General features: G+C 42.0%; 2 protein-coding genes and 1 long non-coding RNA gene across 3 annotated transcripts in view; 2 read left to right on the plus strand and 1 right to left on the minus strand.

Moving 5' to 3' along the window:
• ANAPC5 (anaphase promoting complex subunit 5) overlaps window positions 1-11,962 on the plus strand; it is a 27,127-nt gene extending 15,165 nt beyond the window's left edge. Inside the window, exons 9-18 of the mRNA XM_015567267.1 lie at window positions 1,515-1,596; window positions 2,469-2,558; window positions 4,165-4,346; window positions 5,182-5,317; window positions 5,521-5,595; window positions 7,519-7,640; window positions 8,288-8,395; window positions 8,475-8,622; window positions 10,896-11,058; window positions 11,666-11,962. Of these exons, the coding sequence (XP_015422753.1) occupies window positions 1,515-1,596; window positions 2,469-2,558; window positions 4,165-4,346; window positions 5,182-5,317; window positions 5,521-5,595; window positions 7,519-7,640; window positions 8,288-8,395; window positions 8,475-8,622; window positions 10,896-11,058; window positions 11,666-11,877 (1,318 nt within the window). The 3' untranslated portion in view covers window positions 11,878-11,962. The remainder of the gene's footprint in view (window positions 1-1,514; window positions 1,597-2,468; window positions 2,559-4,164; window positions 4,347-5,181; window positions 5,318-5,520; window positions 5,596-7,518; window positions 7,641-8,287; window positions 8,396-8,474; window positions 8,623-10,895; window positions 11,059-11,665) is intronic.
• A 2,469-nt stretch (window positions 11,963-14,431) lies between these two features.
• Window positions 14,432-14,759, minus strand: LOC107183958. The gene is made up of 2 exons (XR_001514777.1): window positions 14,631-14,759; window positions 14,432-14,578 (listed from the first exon to the last, which is right to left on the minus strand). It is a non-coding gene; the product is annotated as an uncharacterized LOC107183958 (long non-coding RNA).
• Window positions 14,760-17,954: 3,195 nt separating this feature from the next.
• CAMKK2 (calcium/calmodulin-dependent protein kinase kinase 2, beta) overlaps window positions 17,955-18,292 on the plus strand; it is a 41,969-nt gene continuing 41,631 nt past the window's right edge. The window contains exon 1 of the mRNA XM_006768991.2: window positions 17,955-18,018. The gene's annotated coding sequence lies outside the window, so the exon portion shown is untranslated. The remainder of the gene's footprint in view (window positions 18,019-18,292) is intronic.

An 18,292-nucleotide genomic window follows, 5' to 3' on the forward strand; every position in this document is an offset into this window, starting at 1 on the left:
CCTGTGGCTTTTTCTGGAAGAAACGTGGTTTCTGCTACTGGCATCTTTGACTAGAGACTCTAGAGTGTGTTAATAGAAGCAATGTCCAGAGTTCAAGAATTGAGAGTTCTGCACTTGCTGTATGACCCAGACAACACCCAAAATTCTATTAACTTCTGGTTGTTGCATTTTAAAAGGGACGTAGACTGGAGCTTGTGTGTGGGCCAGTCTTTGAATACCTCACCGGAGCATTCAAAGCCATGTCGTATAAATAACATGGAAATATTCTGTTACTGAAAATTTTTACCAGAGGTTTTTCTGCCTAGCAGCAGTGAAAAGCCATAAAGTCCTTTGAGGATTTTGCCTGACTTTGTTTCTGTGTTGGTAATCTACCTTTTCTTCCTAACTGGGAAAAATAATCTCTCTTTAGTCATTGTAGTGTACAGTTCTCCCAGAAGCCATTTCTCTAAACATACCATTATTTGTTTGGTCATCACATGTTCAATAAAGTTAAATCAACCGATATTTATTGGGGGCCTGTGTGTGAAGACATGCTTCCTGCCCTCAAATAGCCTATGTTCTGCTCATCTCATTACTGAAGGGATATAAATGACATGTAAACTAGGTAGGAATGTATCTGGGTTTTGTATTTAAACAAGTAGTTACTTGGAACTGTTCAGTTCTCCCCAATTAAAATGAATTGTGTGAGGCTATTGCACTGGTATTGAAAGAATATTCCTTATATAAATTTTCTCTAAAGAAGTGATATCCATAAAGTTGATTTTAAGATACTCAGTGACCCAGCATTGATAAGATTTCTATTATGTCACTTGCCACTGAAAAGGCCAAAGTTTAAGACTTTACTTGTGCTCTCTATGGTTAATAAACTAGTTGAAAAAAATAGTTAACACTGATTAAATAAACAGTAGTATTTAACTATGCACTGCAAGATGGGGTACAGATAGCTCTTATGTGGGAATTTTCACAAGTGCGAGTTCAGTGGGGCCAAGAATATTTGACTGAATTTCTGCAGAAGTGGAGAGGGTGGGAGAGACATCAGAGATGAAGGGGAACTACATGAGCAGAAAAAAGGAATCTCAGAAGTGGATAATCCTCAAAATACTTTTTAAAACTAGTTTTGAAAAAGTATAGAAGCATCAAATGCTATAGTAAAAAAAAAATTTTTAATAATGCAGAAGGGAATGCAATGAAAAGTAAAATACGTATTCGCTCTGTGCCTCTTCCCTGGCCTTAAGAGTTAAAATAAAACTCTTAGCAGCTGAGATCAAGAAAAGCAATTCCTGATGCTCCTTTTAGTAGAAATCCACCTTAGAAGGGGCAGGTGCTATATATCCACTGTTAATGTTTCTTGCTGCTGGGGCAAGGGACTGCCTCTGAGGGAATAAGTCCATAGCTGCAGCTTCCAAAGCAGAGACCTGCTCTTAAATGAATTACTGTACTGATGTCTTCCTGCTTCCGTTACTTGTGCATGTTTGTGATTCTTAATGAGATATTAATGTTCAGCCTGTCATTAGTCAACAGGCGGAGCTCGCCCTGCAGGAGGCAATCAGGATCGCCCAGGAGTCCAACGACCACGTGTGTCTCCAGCATTGCCTGGTAAGGCCACCCTCCTGCCTTGGGAATTCTGCCCGTGGGTTGAGTTGGCCTTTGGAAGGCCCGATTTGAATCAGATTGTTTTGTAGTCAGAGCAAAGGTTCTTGCAGTGAGGGGAAACTAGTTAGGAAGTCGTGGTAATTCAGGAAAGGCAGCCCGTATTTGTTTATTTCCTAATTCATGACATTTGTTTGGCTTTGGTGGTGATTCTTTTTTTAAAATATATTTGTATTTTTAAAATATATTTGTATTTTTTAAAATATATTTTAGAGCGAGAGAGAGGAAGGAAGAGGAAGAGAGAGATAGAAACATCAATGATGAGAGAGAATTATTGATCAGCTGTCTCCTGCATGCCTCCTACCAGGCGTGCAGCCCAGGCATGTGCCCTGACCGGAAATCGAACCAGGGACCTCTTGGTTCATGGTTCAATGCTCAACCACGGAGCCAAACCAGCCAGGCTTGATCTTATCTACAAATTTTAGTGCAATGCAAACTATCACATTAAATATTGGCATTAACCTTATAACTGGTTGAGATGTTATCCTGTGAAAGCATAACCACCAAGCACAAATAGAACACAGAATTTATTTAACCATCACTTTGAGACTCACTTTTTCAATTAAAAGCCATATGGGGGCTTCATGCTTTTTTTCTAGAACCTTGCCACTCATTGCTCTCAAAGGTGAAGAAAATCAATGGCTTGTCTGGTAGTTTTCATGTGTTTGATGGCTTCATTTTGGTTCATGCTTCATGAAAGAGTATGTTAGAGGATTTATTTTGTTCCTTTTAATTCTTACTTACAACCATGCTGATAGTTCAATAGAACATTACCCATGGTTATTGTTAGGATAAACGTTAATGATTTCTCTTACCAGAGCTGGCTCTACGTGCTGGGGCAGAAGAGATCCGATAGCTATGTTCTGCTAGAACATTCTGTGAAGAAAGCAGTGCATTTTGGGTTACCGGTAAGGGTCATCTTTCTGTGAGATTATTTAAATAAATGGTGTGGTTTTATTCTTGGTAGTTTCATATGATCTTAATTATTAATTAAACACTAAATTCTGTTTTATAGGTTTCTCTCTGTTCCCTTTATCCTAATAACACCTGTGAAAATTCCATTGATCAGTTTGATGAGATTGTTTTTAGTTTATTGATCCATATTAACGTCCCCATATTTACTTAGAAATTTTTCAGGAAAGGCTTACTTTTAAAACAGGGATTGGTTTAAATGTTACAGCCCTAGAGCCCAATCTGGCTGCTGCCTGCTCATATGTGGCCCTCGGGCTAGGAATGGGTTTTACATTTTTAAATAGTTGGGGGGAAAACTAACAAAAAAGAATATGCAACAGACTCCAGACGTGGTCTGCAAAACCCAAGTTATTTACTGTCTGGTCCCTAAGAGAACAAGTTTTCTGATCCTTGTTTTAACAATAAACAGAGCTAGGAACCAGCAAACCTGATAGGCAGATTTTTCCTTTCTCATTTTGAGTGACAGGGAAGGACCTGAATTATCGTCCTCAATGATAGATATTGAGGGACATTGAAAGGGCTTAGTCTCCACGCATGAAGTAGTAATGGCTCTTAGCATCTAGATCAGGGGTGGGCAAACTTTTTGACTTGAGAGCCACAATGGGTTCTTAAACTGGACCGGAGGGCCGGAACAAAAGCATGGATGGAGTGTTTGTGTGAACTAATATAAATTCAAAGTAAACATCATTACATAAAAGGGTACGGTCTTTTTTTTTCCAATAGTTTTATTCATTTCAAACGGGCCGAATGGCCCGCGGGCCGTAGTTTGCCCACGGCTGATCTAGATTAATGTTGCTTCAAGAACTTTATTCCATCTCAAAAACCACCCACTGAAACCTGGACTGTAGGCAGTGTGACTGCTTAAGCATCTGTCTCATATAGTTTGCAACAAGTTCCGGGAAAATTGGAAGTAATCATGTGCAGTCACTTAAAGTATATGCTTTTCAAATCTGCAAATTGTACGCTTGACTCATTTCTGGGGAAGGAAAGTTACATGTACAGATTGATGATAAGGAGAAAAGTAAGTGGTAAGTGTCTCCTTAAAATAAATGAGACTTTTTAAATACAGTTTTTGTTGTGGATTTATGCCGTTCACCCTTGAAAACCATGCCATAAATTATGCTCATAATAGGCACCCTCTTTTAATCTCTTGCTACATAATGTGCCCAGCACTGTTTAACATATTATCTCATTTTAATCCTCACAGCAATTCTTTATGATAGCTGGGATGCCCATTTTACAGACAAGGAAGTTGAGGCTTGGCTCAAACGCTAAGTGACTGGCCCCAAGACACATAGAAAGTAGTAGGGCGGTGTTTCGGTACAGGTCCATTTAATGTCAAAGCCCTGGCTCTCTCTGTGTACCGTCAGCCTCTCTTCCAGCCTGTTTTTCAAGAACATGTTTTATACGGGGCGGGGTCAGGCTGTAGGTACTTTCCTGGTAAGCAGTGTTGTCACTGTGCATGTGCTAAAGTGTGAAATATGCCAAATTTCTGAAGAGCAAAACAAACTCGTCATGTAAAATCTCTATTTGTCCCCTTAGTACCTTGCCTCCCTGGGCATCCAATCCCTAGTTCAGCAGAGGGCTTTTGCTGGGAAGACAGCAAATAAACTGATGGATGCTCTAAAGGACTCTGACCTCCTGCACTGGAAACACAGCCTGTCAGAGCTCATCGACATCAGCATCGCCCAGAAAACGGCCATCTGGAGGCTCTATGGCCGCAGGTCAGTCTTCAGGCAGACAGTCAAGGCCATAGGGTGTGGGTCCTTTTAGAGACGGGTGGAGGCTGGCAGATCTCCCTTGTAGGATGCATAAACCAAAGTTCACACATCTGTCTGATCTGCCCAGGACCACAGTGTAGTTAATAAGTGACAGAGCCACTTATGAGCCACGGTGTCCTCTGACTCCAAGCACAGTGCCCTTGTGCTCTGAGACGGGCAGCGCCTCTTTCTGTTCGCAGGAGGCATGGGCCATGGTCACTCAAGTTGTGTTCTCTGGAATATCTCCAGCCTTGTGTTTAATTTCTGTTTTGCGTCTCTAGCTTGGAAGTAAACTTCTGAACCAGATTTTTCATCCTGGAGTCCTGTCACAACCTTACCTCTCACCTAAACAATCTGTTATCTTTAGGAATTCAGTAATGAAAGGAAGTGCCTATATGGCCAGTCTGGGTTTTGTATGTGAGATAATTTTTTGGCAGGATGTGGTCTGAAACAACTGCAGACACTGGCCACTGAATATATTGCCACAGCAACTGGTACCAGGGTGGCATCGGGTCTGAATTTACCCATGAAAACGAATGAATACACCGTGACCACAGGCAATGGGGAGGAGGGTGTCTGGCGCTCAGAGCTCCCTGTTGTGCCATAACCACTACGTTTCCTCTGGGGCTGCACATCGGGGTGCTTTCCCGCTTTCCTGGGAGGCAGCCGTTCCCACAAAGCCAGAACTTGCAGTGGGGCTTAACTTCCTTCCATTTGCACTCAAGAGAAGTGTGGGGTGTGGCGGAGGGCAGCCTGGTTCCCTTGATGGATGGGAGTCCCTGTTTGTCCCCTCCCCCAGCACCATGGCGCTGCAGCAAGCCCAGATGTTGCTGAGCATGAACAGCCTGGAGTCGGTGAATGCGGGCGTGCAGCAGAACAACACGGAATCGTTTGCGGTCGCGCTCTGCCACCTCGCAGAGCTGCATGCGGAGCAGGTAGGAGGTGGCCAGGTCGGTGGGCTTCTGGAGCAAGGGAGGCTCTGCCAGTTCTTTCCTCTATGCTTGAGAAGGGCATTGGGCACGTCAGGGACAGGTCTGGTTGGCCGCACCAAGGAGGGTGAATCCTGTCTGCTCCCTGCTCGTGGTGCAGCAGGTGTGGCTGCACAGGTGTGCTCATCACATCCTGTCTTTCTGTTTAGGGCTGTTTCGCTGCAGCTTCCGAGGTATTGAAGCACCTGAAGGAAAGATTCCCACCGAATAGTCAGCATGCCCAGGTATGCTCTCTGTGTGACCTCGGGTTTATTTGTGAAAAGACCGTTTTTACTGTACTGGTGTCAAAGTGTGCTCATGTAGAATCTCCCCTCAGTTTCTCATGTCAGTTCTTCTGTAACATACAAGCATTGAGGTCAACATGGGTACTTACTTAGGAGACTCTGTAAGCTCTCTTCAAGAAGCCTGAGAAATAAACTCTGAGAAAAGATTTAAAGCAGGGGACTTCCCCTGCTCTTGTCTTCATGGTTTTAAATTAGTATTCTTAACATCTCCAACTGTGCAGGGATAAGAAAAGAAATTATCAACGTCCTTCAACAGATCAGGAATTAGGTCTCAGTTTTGTTATTTTGTCTCGTACTTAGCAACCCTAATCTTTTCCTCCCAGGACTGAATAACCTTGTGGGAAGATGTTGTGCCCAGAGGGCTGTCCTGGCCTTCTGTTTCTCCCTGAACTGACTTTCGTCTCTGAAGGGGCTGAAAACACGGTTACAAGGGCCTTCTTTCTCTTCCTTCCCTTACCGTGTTTAGTCTTCAGGATTAAGGCCTGGGAATCTCCCACTGCTGGTCCCTGGGGTGGTCATTCACATAGGTGGTTAGATAAGGTGTGAGCATGTGAGCTGTGCTGACGTGTGAACTCAGAGCACCCAGAGGGGAAACAAGACAGAAGATAGCACCCAAGGATGAAATGTGGTTCCGTGGTAGTGCTAATGGGTGAAATAATTTCCATTGCAGTTCTAGCTGTAACCAAGAAGGTGTACAGTAAAATAAAGATGCAATTTAATTACAGTTTACAGAAAAAAAACTATATGGCAGATAGATGTATCAACCTGACCGGTGGTCAGGGAACTACAAATTAAAATAATAATGAGATACTTCATACCAATCAGATTGGCCAAAAGTAAAATACCTGACAGTAGCAATTGTCGGTGAGAATGTGGAGCAGAGGGTAATGTCATAGGCTCCTGGTGGGGCTGTAAACTGGTACAGTCCATTTGAAGAACAAAGGGCTTCTATATTAAAGTGAAGCGCATATGTGCTACAACCCAGCATTGCCTCTGCTTGCTGTATCCCTGAGATAACTTGTACAAGGAGAGGTATGTGAAAGTGTTTATTGCAGCATTTTTCAGAAGAGTGAAAAATCGATACCACCTAATACCCATCAACCCGAGAATAGATAAGCTGTCACTTATTCATATAATTGAAAACTATTAGTGAAAAGGAATGAACTATAATTTCTTGTATTAATATGTGTAAACCCCCAAAATAATGTTGAGCTTAAAAGCAAGTTGTCAAAGGATGCGTACAGTATGATACTATTTATTTATACAAAGTTAAAAACGTGCAAGATCATACTACATGCTGTTTAAGGATAAGTATGTGTGTTGTAAAAGTATAAGAACATAAATGGGGATGATAGATACCAAGTCAAGTGCTTACTTTGGAAACATAGAGAAGGGAGTAGAAATTGTAAAGTACTTCAGTAGTCTTAATAGTATCTGAAGGAAAGAAAGCAAAATGTGATTTGACAAAGTTGATGATTTGCACACATGTGTTTGTTTTTTTATTAATGCTTGTTCACATACTTGAAATATTTTTTTAAAAAATATTTGTTATTGATTTTTAGAGAGAGAGGAAGGGAGAGAGAGAAAAAAAAATCAATGTGAGATCGAAACATCAATCAGCTGCCTCCTGCATGCCCCCTGCCAGAGATTGAGCCCATAACCCAGCATGTGCATGGGACGATGACCGACCAACTGAGCTACACTGGCCAGGGCCATACTTGAAATATTTTTTTAATTGCAAAAATTAAAAATGTGTTTGAATTGTTAGGATATTTGCTAAGCAAGCACAAATACTTTTTCATCTCTGTTAGATAATGAGGTGAACACTTGTCATTTGTCCCTAATTATATTTTTTCTTATTAGTTATGGATGCTCTGTGATCAGAAAATACAGTTTGACAGAGCCATGCATGATGGCAAATATCACTTGGCTGACTCACTTGTTACAGGAATCACAGCTCTTCATAGCACTGAGGGTGTATATAGGTAAGAAAGTGGAGGACTCCAACCCAGAGTGAATTCATTCTCAGGTGGCTTTATTCTTGTATGTTTTGTGTGTGAATTAATTTATCAACTTTAGCTTAGGAAAAACCTATTTTCTTTTTAAAAAAATTCTCACCAAGGATATATTTAGAGAGAGGGAGGGCCGTGGTAGCGGACAATAAGAGAGAGAGAGACATCAATGTGAGAGAGAAACATTGGTTGTCTCCCATACATGCCCTGACCTGGGATCAAATTTGCAACCTATTAGTATACAGGATGATGCTCCAAACTACTGAGCCACTCAGCCAGGGCAGAGAAAAACCTTTTTTCTATTTATTACAGGAAATGAGAAAATACAGATAAGCAGAATGGAGAAAATAAGTACCACCCAGAGATAATCACCAACATTGTGATATCTATAGTTCCAGACTTTGTTCTTGTGTTTGTGTGTGTGTGTATACACACACATATGTGCTTATAAACACACTTTTCTTCTTTTAACGAAAATTATATTAGGCACAGTTCTTCCCTTTTGGGATTACATTGTAATTGAGGAACTAGGGATTCTAACCCTGAAAGTGACTATACTTATAACCCTTGCAAAACGTCAACATAACCATTTACTAGTATGTTTATTTTGTTTGTGTCAGAAAAGCAGTTGTACTACAGGCTCAGAATCAAATGACAGAGGCACACAAGCTTTTACAGAAATTATTGATTCATTGTCAGAAAATCAGAAACACAGAAATGGTGATCAGGTAAGAGGGGGTCTCTCATGCATGTTGCAGATGGTGCCTTGTGGTGGACATTCTCATACTGTCCTCCCGTTTTCGGCAGTGTCCTGCTGTCTGTGGCAGAGCTGTATTGGCGATCCTCCTCCCCTACCATTGCACTGCCCGTGCTCCTGCAGGCGCTGGCCCTCTCCAAGGAGTACCGGCTACAGTACTTGGCCTCTGAAACAGTGTTGAACTTGGCTTTTGCCCAGGTAAGCTGATCTCTGTTTTGTTTTGTGTTGTTTTTTGTTTGTTTGTTTATTTTAGCATATATTTGTACTCAAGAACTGGCAGATCTGGTACTACTTTTTGGTTTTGAAAGGATTATAATGAGCTTTCACTTCTCACTATTGAAGCCTGGGAATGCAGTCTCCATGGCAGGCCCTCCACTGTGAACTTGGTGGCAGGCTGACACCTCCTAGTGGCCCTGGCTGCGTATTCAGTAAAGGGAACTTGCCTCTTCATTAAGGACATTTGCATCATATTAATGGTCAGCTGGCCCAGAGCTATGCTTGATTTAACAAGGGGATGAATAGAATAAAGAAGTGAAGGAGTCATATGTTCATTGAAAGGTTTTAGAAATGAAATTTTTTTTTAATGTTTGTTTTCTGTCTCCCTTTGTAGAATGGAAAGGCTATGAGAGAAGGGACACTTGTTTTTTCCCTACTGTATCCCATGGTACCTAGTAGGACCTACACATAGAGTAGGCTTTTAATAGTTATAGAATGAATAATTTTTTCTTAAGTTCATGCTCAGCTAGTGTGGCTCAGTAGTTGAGCGTCGATCTATGAACCAGGAGATCACGGTTGGATTCCCAGTCAGGGAACATACCCAAGTTGTGGGCTCGATCTCTAGTCGGGTCATGCAGGAAACAGCCTATCAATGCTTCTCTCTCATCATTGATGTTTCTCTCTCTCTCTCTCCCTCTTCTTTCCTCTCTGATAATAGAAAAAATAAAATAAAATTCACGAGACCTAAAAGTCATAATTTTAACCATTTTAAAATATACAATTAAGTGGATTTTAGAATATCTATATTATATCTATAGGTATATACTAATATCTATCTATATATAATATTTTAGAATATCTACAGTGTTTTGCAACAATCACACTATCTACTTCTAGATTATTTTCATTACACCAAAAAGAAACCCTTTCCCATTAGTCACTCCAGGCCCGGGCAACCACTAATTTACTTTCTGTCTCTATAGATTTGCTTATTCTGTGTATTTCATGTAATGGAGTCATACAATATCTGGCCTTTTGAAACTGGCTTCTTGATTTAGTGTAATCTTTTCAGGGTTCATTCATGTTGTAGCATGTACTACAACCCTTTTACAGCTGAATCATATTCCATTGGATGTATACATGTTTCATTTAACTATTCATCAGTTGATGGACCATTGGGTTGTTTCACCATTTGGCTGATCTCAACATTCACGTACAAGTTTTTGTGTGGATATTGTTTTATTTCTCTTGGGTATACTTGAGAGTAGAATTGCTAACATATAATAATTCGGTTTAAATTGATTTATTTTTTTTTATATTAAACTACTGTTGGATTCCTGGGATAAATCCCAGATGGTTGTGGTGTACAATTCTTTTAATATGCTGCTGGATTTGGTTTGCTAATATTTGTTGAGGATTCTTTCTCCTGTAATCATAAGATTACATTCTTTTTCATCTATTCTGCCAGTCTTTCTTTTAATTGAAAAGTTTCATTCATTTAACATAATTATGCATAAGAATGGACTTATTCTATTTTGCTATTTTTTTGCTATATGCTTACATCTTTTTTGTTCCTCATATCTGCCATTACTGCTTTCTATTGTGTTAAATAGATGTTTTCTAGCATATCATTTTATTTACTTATTTTTATTTTTTAAAATATACTTTATTGATTTTTTTACAGAAAGGAAGGGAGAGGGATAGAGAGTTAGAAACATCAATGAGAGAGAAACATCAATCAGCTGCCTCCTGGACACCCCCTTCTGGGGATGTGCCCACAACCAAGGTACATGCCCTTGACCGGAATCGAACCTAGGACCCTTCAGTCCTAGGACCCCTCTATCCACTGAGCCAAACCGGTTAGGGCTAGCATATCATTTTAATTCCCTATTGTTTCTTTTACTATATACTTTTGAGATATTTTCTTAGAGCCTCCTCTTCCTCCAGTGATCCTTACACAGCTAATTCAACCCTTTGGGAATTGCCAATCTAAAGGATTTGGTGTTGAATCTTTTTGTAAAAAAGACAAAACTTCCCCATAGTGTGAATAACTACTCCCTACTGTATCGATCGTTGTCTGAAATCAGATTGTCGCACCTTATGTTTTCTAAGAGGATGGTGCACACTAAATGTAGTACATGTCAGGGAGAAGCTAAGCCAGACATGGCCTCAGGAGAGAAGGACCAGAAAGGAAGCCCTCCCTGGAGTGGGTAGTGCCTGTGGGTGTGTATAGCGCCACGATGTTTCTTTTCCAGCTCATCCTTGGAATCCCAGAACAGGCCTTAAGTCTTCTGCACATGGCCATTGAGCCCATCTTGGCTGACGGAGCTGTCCTGGACAAAGGCCGGGCCATGTTCTTGGTGGCCAAGTGCCAGGTGGCTTCAGCAGCTTCCTATGATCCACCGAACAAAGCAGAAGGTAGGAAGCCGTACCAAGGTTGTTAGGCAATGCTATTGCAGCAAACGTCTAAAATGTACGACCTGGAAAAAGAAAAGACATTACATTTGGGACAGTATTTAAGTTCTGAGTGTTCATAACTTTATGTTAAAATTTCAGGCAGCATTTAAAGCGCTTTCTCACATGCATGTTTGTCATGAAGGCTGAAGGCAAATGAGTGTAGAATCAGGCACCGAGCAGGAAGTCAAGGCTAAAGGCCCTTTATAAAACCTGACTCTAGTGGGTTTTTTCCTCCTCAAAGAGTTGAATATAGAAGTATCTTTACAGCATAGGGAACACTGCGATATTGCAATAACTGTGTATGATGCCAAGTGGGCACTGGAAATATCAGGGGGAACACTTTGTAAAGTAGATGATTGCCTAATCACTATGCTGTACACCTGAAGCCAATACAAAATAACACTGAAAGTAAACTGTAATTGAAAAATTAAAAGATAAATTTAAATATGTGTTTAAAAGCTAGTAAACACAAAATTAAGTTAACATTTTTAAAAAAGTGTCTGGAACATGTTAAATCAATAAAAGTGTTGAGTTAAACAGGTGTGGTATGTCCCCCCTTTTCCATCAGCTCTGGAGGCCGCCATTGAGAACCTCAATGAAGCCAAGAACTATTTTGCAAAGGTCGACTGCAAAGAGCGAATCAGAGATGTCGTTTACTTCCAGGCCCGACTCTACCACACTCTGGGGAAGACCCAGGAGAGGAACCGCTGTGCGATGCTCTTCCGGCAGCTGCATCAGGAACTGCCCTCTCACGGGGTGCCCCTGATAAACCACCTCTAGTGAGAACATCCCTGCGGGGCCATGCTGCAGAGTGCAAGATTCTGGACTTGTTTACACTCCCTCCACATAAATGATGTGTGTGTGAGTGTGTGTGTGTGTGTGAGTGTGTGAGTGTGTGAGTGTGTGTGTGTGTGAGTGTGTGTGTGTGAGTGTGTGTGTGTATGTGTGATTGTGTGTGTGTGATTGTGTGTGTCTGCCTCCTGCACTCCCCCGACTTAGGATCAAGCCTGCAACCCAGGCCTGTGCCCCGACAGGGAATCAAACCGTAACCATAAGTTGATGCTCAACCACTGAGCCATGCTGGCCGGGCTACATGATGTTTTTTATACCTGTTTTGTCAATAGACTGCATTAGGGTTCGTTTGTCTTGTTTTGCTGCTAGAATATACATATTTGTTTTGTTCTCCCTTTACCTTCTGGTAGCAAAGACATCAACTTTTGTTAATAAACACCTGTTAGTATAAGTGTTAAAGATTATGTTCTTTCTGGGCAAAATTGCCAATATCTTATTAGAAATTGTGCTATCTCTCCACCATTATGTAAATTTGTTTACACATATGGGTGTTGGTAGCTCTCGTAAGCACAGGTGTTTCTGTTGCTTGAATTTCCTTCTGAAGCATCCCTGCTTTGTAGGATCGAATGGTGCTTTTGTGGGCCCCTGTGTCCTCCTGAGTACATGTTGGTCCCTGACGGAAGTTAAGAAGGAAAAGATGTGTTTACAGTTTTTGGACCAATGACAAGCATATTTCATTCACTCTCTTGGTGTTGGCTTTCTTATATCTTCTGCCTGGTTATATTTTTTTCTATAACTATATGTGAGGGATGGTGATAACTTAAGTCTAGGAATTCATCATGAATAAGGTGATTATAAATTAAGAAAGCGTCTGAAGCTCAAAGTTGTGTAGATGCCATCACTCAAACACACAGTGCATCTAATTTACTCAACCCTGCAATTAAGCAGACGCCAGTCATTGCTCTTTCTGTTCATGAACTTGCTATCCTTGAGCGTTCACAGAAAAACCCGTTTCAAGTCCAAAACAGCAACAAGACACCAACCGAATTTTGCAGCTTCTATCATTGGCTCTTTCTCTGTTCAATTTAAACCTGCCGCTGGGAAATAATTTATCTCCAAAGCTCTCTGAAGCAGAGTAAAATGACTCCCACTCACTAGAGTGTTTTGCTGGCCAAAGATGGCTGCTCTGGAAACAAGAGATTCAATGTGGAGATAGAGACATTAATTGGTATGTTGATGTTTAAAAATCTTTCCTTAAATTTATTTGAAAGGTTACATTTGTAGAGGGTAAAAATGATATATTCTTAAAGACTGTATAGTAAAATAATTCCTCCTCCCTAGGGGTTACCATGACTATTATCAGTTTCTTTTTATTCTCCCAAATATATTCTATGTGTTTAAACATTGATTAGATCCTCCCAATCTAAGAAGTGATCTTAATCCCTCTGCCTCAGTGTAAGAAGGCCCAAGAGGTGGGGCAAGGTTGCTCAGCTGACCCTTCAGGTAGTCAGCCAACCTGACCAGGACTGGCTACATCATTTGTGGGGCCCAGTGCAAAGTAAAATTACAAGGTCTATATATTAAGCAGAGCCTTAATACAGAATGTGAAGGGCCCTTAATGCAAAGAGCCCTGTGCAAATGCAGTTTGCATGCCCGACTCTGCTCTCAGATTGCTCGTTCACCCTGGCAGGATGGAATCCAAAGCTAATATCAAGAGGCCATGGCTCCCCATCATCTGTGACTTAGATTGGTTGTCAGGGTCCATCTTCTCCAGGGGAGGATAGTGGGTTAAAAGGAACGTTGGAAACATCGGTGATCCCCAAACTCAGAACATGTCTGGGTTATAGCTAATTGGCTCCCCCCCACCCCCCAAGTAAGTCAGACTGGTATAATTAGGGGTATAAAAATTGATGATTTGGTTAAATGGGGGAAAGGATTTGGTGAGGAGGAAATTGCAGCTAAATAGCCAGTGGGCATTTGGGTTTATAAGAGATCTTAGGATGTATTCTCAAAGGGGAGGAGGAGAAAGGTGTGACCAGACCCAGTGGTTGGGCATGGTGGGAATTCTACCCAGCAGATTTGGTGTTGAGTGTGGCCAGCCTGGGGCAGTAGGAACAAACAGCTTGACACTTCCAGAGGGCCTACTGTAAGTTACTTATGTGTATCAGCACATGTAACCTTCACTGCCATCCTAAAAGGTAAAGAATAGCATTAACCCCATTTAACAGGTACAGACTGAGGCGTAAGGAGGTGAAGTCAGGGGCTCCCGCAAGGTTACACAGCTAGTAGGTTCCAGAGCTGAGAATCCCACCTAGTGGGTGCATTACCCAAGAGCTGCCTGTTCCGAGTTTGGAGTTTGTTGTTGAACACATAATTGATAGTAACAGTTGTCGTTTATCTAGTACTCAATATAGACCAGACCTCCTTTGTGTCCACCTTCATATCCTGAACATTTCTACTGGTTCAAAGTGTCTTAAAATCGGTCCTGATGTTTTTGGTGGTTACACTGATTTTGTTCCTTCTCATAGTACCCCTAAGACAATCCTTCTCATAGTACCCCTAAGACAATCCTTCTCATAGTACCCCTAAGACAGTCTTTCTCATAGGACCCCTAAGACAATCTTTCTCATATTACACCTAAGACAATCCTTCTCATAGTACCCCTAAGACAATCCTTCTCATAGTACCCCTAAGACAGTCTTTCTCATATAGGACCCCTGACAATCTTTCTCATATTACACCTAAGACAATCCTTCTCATAGTACCCCTAAGACAATCCTTCTCATAGTACCCCTAAGACAGTCTTTCTCATAGGACCCCTAAGACAATCTTTCTCATATTACACCTAAGACAATCCTTCTCATAGTACCCCTAAGACAATCCTTCTCATAGGACCCCTAAGACAGTCTTTCTCATAGGACCCCTAAGACAATCCTTCTCATAGGACCCCTAAGACAATCCTTCTCATAGTACCCCTAAGACAAATGAAGAACTTCGTCTGTGCCTGGGCTGACTTCCCCTTTTATACTGTTGTTTGTGTCTGAAACTAACAAACATACCAACCTCACTGCCTGCTGGAGTCAAACTTCTCAGGGTCATTTTTTTTTTTTTTTTGCCAGCATTTTTCTATTGTCCTGTTGACTGGGAAAGAATTCAGTGAATAATGGTGTGATTAACCCTGATGTCTCTACCTGGATGTTTAAGGTTGGGAGGTGGAACCTTCAGTGAACAACACAGGTAGGATACCCAACAGTTCAGGAAGGAGAGGACAGAGCCTTGGCAGGAGCTCTGTCCCAGTGGGTGAGATACTTTTAAAGTCTTGCTTTTCAGCCCCTCCTCTGTACTGTCCAAGTTTTCTTCAAAAGAAGATTTGGATGCTCTGATTACTTGTTTTCCTGGCACTCTCTTGTCAAGACAACAAGCTCTGTGTGCCTAGCATAGTTTTTTTTCTTTTTCTTTTTCTGGTGTTCCTGGAGGGGAAGCCTCAAAAAACAAAGCCAGTTCTTATTTTCCCGTTGCTGAGAAGAAAATGATTTTTGAGTGGGATGATTCTTATCACAAGAGGGGTGAATGTCAAGGAAAGACCCTTGTGATGTTCTCTGCCAGTTGTTTTAATTCACTTTAATTAGAAAGGCAACACGGTTGATGGGGCTTTTGCTCTCTGCCAAATGCCTTTGAATGTTTACATGCCAGGCACTGAGCTATGATCGTTTCCCACACGATTGTATTTATACCCCAAGCCCAGCCTGTGCCCTTGGTTTATTATCCCATTTAGCTGATGAAACCAGAGTCACATGTCCAAGGCCACAGAGCTGATAACTATCAAAGCTGGGATCTGAACTAGGTATGCATGACCACACGGTTTTCAACCACAAAGCTGAATGTAAACAAATGAATCAGCTGTAGTACCTATTTATATTCCAGGAATTTATAGCTCTATTGGCAAGTCAGAATGCACTAGTGAAAAGTAAACAATAGCCCAGGCAGCGTGGCTCAGTAGTTGAGTGTCGACCTATGAACCAGGAGGTCACAGTTTATTTTTTTTTAAAAATATATTTTATTGATTTTTTTACAGAGAGGAAGGGAGAGAGAGAGTTAGAAACATCGATGAGAGACAAACATCGATCAGCTGCCTCCTGCACATCTACTGGGGATGTGCCCGCAACCTAGGTACATGCCCTTGACCGGAATCAAACCTGGGCCCCTTCAGTCCGCAGGCCGACGCTCTATCCACTGAGCCAAACCGGTTTCGGCAACACAGTTTAATTCCTGGTCAGGGTGCATGCCTGGGTTGCAGGCTCAGTCCCCAGTGGGGAGCGTGCAGGAGGCAGCTGATCAATGATTCCCTCTTATCATTGATGTTTCTATCACTCCCTGTTCCTTCCTCTTTGAAATTAATAAAAATATATATATTTTTAAAAAAATGAAAAATAATGACTGGGTAGCTGAGCATCAAATAAATGGTTCAGTCCTTGCTATAGGAGATCAGAGAGGAGAGAGGACAAGGAGGGCCCGGATCACAGCATTTAAGGAAATTCTTCCAGAAGTTGATTTTGGGCTAGAGTTTAGATTTGAATGGACTCTTTTTTTACCTTTCTCACATAATTGGCTTCTAACTTTACACAGCTGCACATATAACTAAGTTTCTGCCTGTTTGCTAGTTTAACAAAACACAGGCAATTCAGTAACACGATGTAAACATACAGAATTGTATATTTTAACATGTAACAGGCAAAGGCATCAACCAGTATCTATTTTGGTTTCTTTAGTAAAGCAGGGTTGCCAAACTATTGCCCACAGGCCCAGTCTGGCATGCGACCAGTTTTCATGGGGCCTATCAGCTCAGAATGTTTTATACATTTTAAGTGTTTGAAGAAAAACCAAAACAATATTGTGTGATCTGAAAATTATGTGAAATTCAACTTTCAGTGTTGTAAATAAAGTTTCATTGGAACACAGCCACACACATTCATTTTCTTTTGTCTACGGCTGCTAGAGTGGCTGAGTTCTTGCCAACAGACACATGGTCTGTAAAGCCTAAAATATTTGCTGGCCTTTTACAGAAAAAGTTTGCTGACCCCTGTCACAAAGTTAAGACATATTCAGAATATTCCCTGTCAGCCCCAATACATATTTTGGGGGAAGAAAATAAAAAAATACAGAATTATGCATTCACCATTCAGAGTTGACAACATTTTGCTCTTTGCTTCAAATCCATTTATAAGTAAACGGCATGAAACTTTACAACATTCGTCAAATGACTATAACACGTTTCATTGATCTAGTCCCCTGATCAGTTAGGACGGTTGTTCCCAGGTCTTTTTTTTTTTTTTTAAATATTTTTTATTGATTTTTTTACAGAGAGGAAGGGAGAGGGATAGAGAGTTAGAAACATCGATGAGAGAGAAACATTGACCAGCTGCCTCCCGCACACCCCCTACTGGGGATGTGCCCACAACCAAGGCACATGCCCTTGACCGGAATCGAACCCGGGACCCTTCAGTCCGCAGGCCGACGCTCTATCCACCGAGCCAACCCAGGTCTTTTTTTAATATATATATATTTTTTATTGATTTCAGAGAGGAAAGGAGAGGGAGAGAGAAAAACATCAATGATGAAACATCAATCATTGATAGGCTGCCTCCTGCACGCCCCCCACTGGGGATCCAGCATATGCCCTGCAGAGGAATCCAGCCTTGACCTCCTGGTTCATAGGCCAACCACTGAGCCACTGGCTCGCTGGGCCCCAGGTCTTTTCTATCCCCAACAAATGCTGGCATGCCCAATAACATCAGGAGGGGTGCTCATCTCATTGGAACGCTCTTGTTTGTAAGCGCCGGAGCGTGGGGGTGGGGTGGGGGGAGGGCTGGAAATACCAGACAAGCTAAACGCCTGCAAATCCACTCAGTTGACAAAGAGGACTTTGAACCTTTCATTAATTTGGCTCGACTCCCTTTTAAACTCTTGATTCCCCTTTTGGCTGCTTGGCAGGGTCCGTGAGACACGCCCTGGGTAACTCTTGGTTCAGGACTGGGTTTCCCCAACCACCCAAGGCAGGTCTTTCCCTCCCCTCCCGCGGCAGCGCTGATCCCAGCTGGGACCCTAAACACACACCGAAGGTTCAGGAAGGTAGGACGCTGAAAGGGGTGGCCGTTTGGGAAGAATGTTTCCCATATAAAGCATCTGAGTAGTCTTCGGGAAAAGCCAGACTTCATTGGTTTCGTGTAGTGGTACATCCAGGTGGAGTGGGGGTGGGGAAGGCACACGATCCCCCAGCATTTAGGGCGGGCCCTGAGCAGTGATGGGGGGTGTGGGGGGGAGGTGGGTGTGGAAGGGGGTTCCCCCGAAGGGGTGTCCCGCAGCCTCGGGAAACTTTCCGGGGCTCAGCCGCCACCCTGCAGTT

The sequence above is a fragment of the Myotis davidii genome, unplaced genomic scaffold, assembly GCF_000327345.1.
Source record: "Myotis davidii unplaced genomic scaffold, ASM32734v1 scaffold223, whole genome shotgun sequence".
NCBI lineage: Eukaryota > Metazoa > Chordata > Mammalia > Chiroptera > Vespertilionidae > Myotis > Myotis davidii.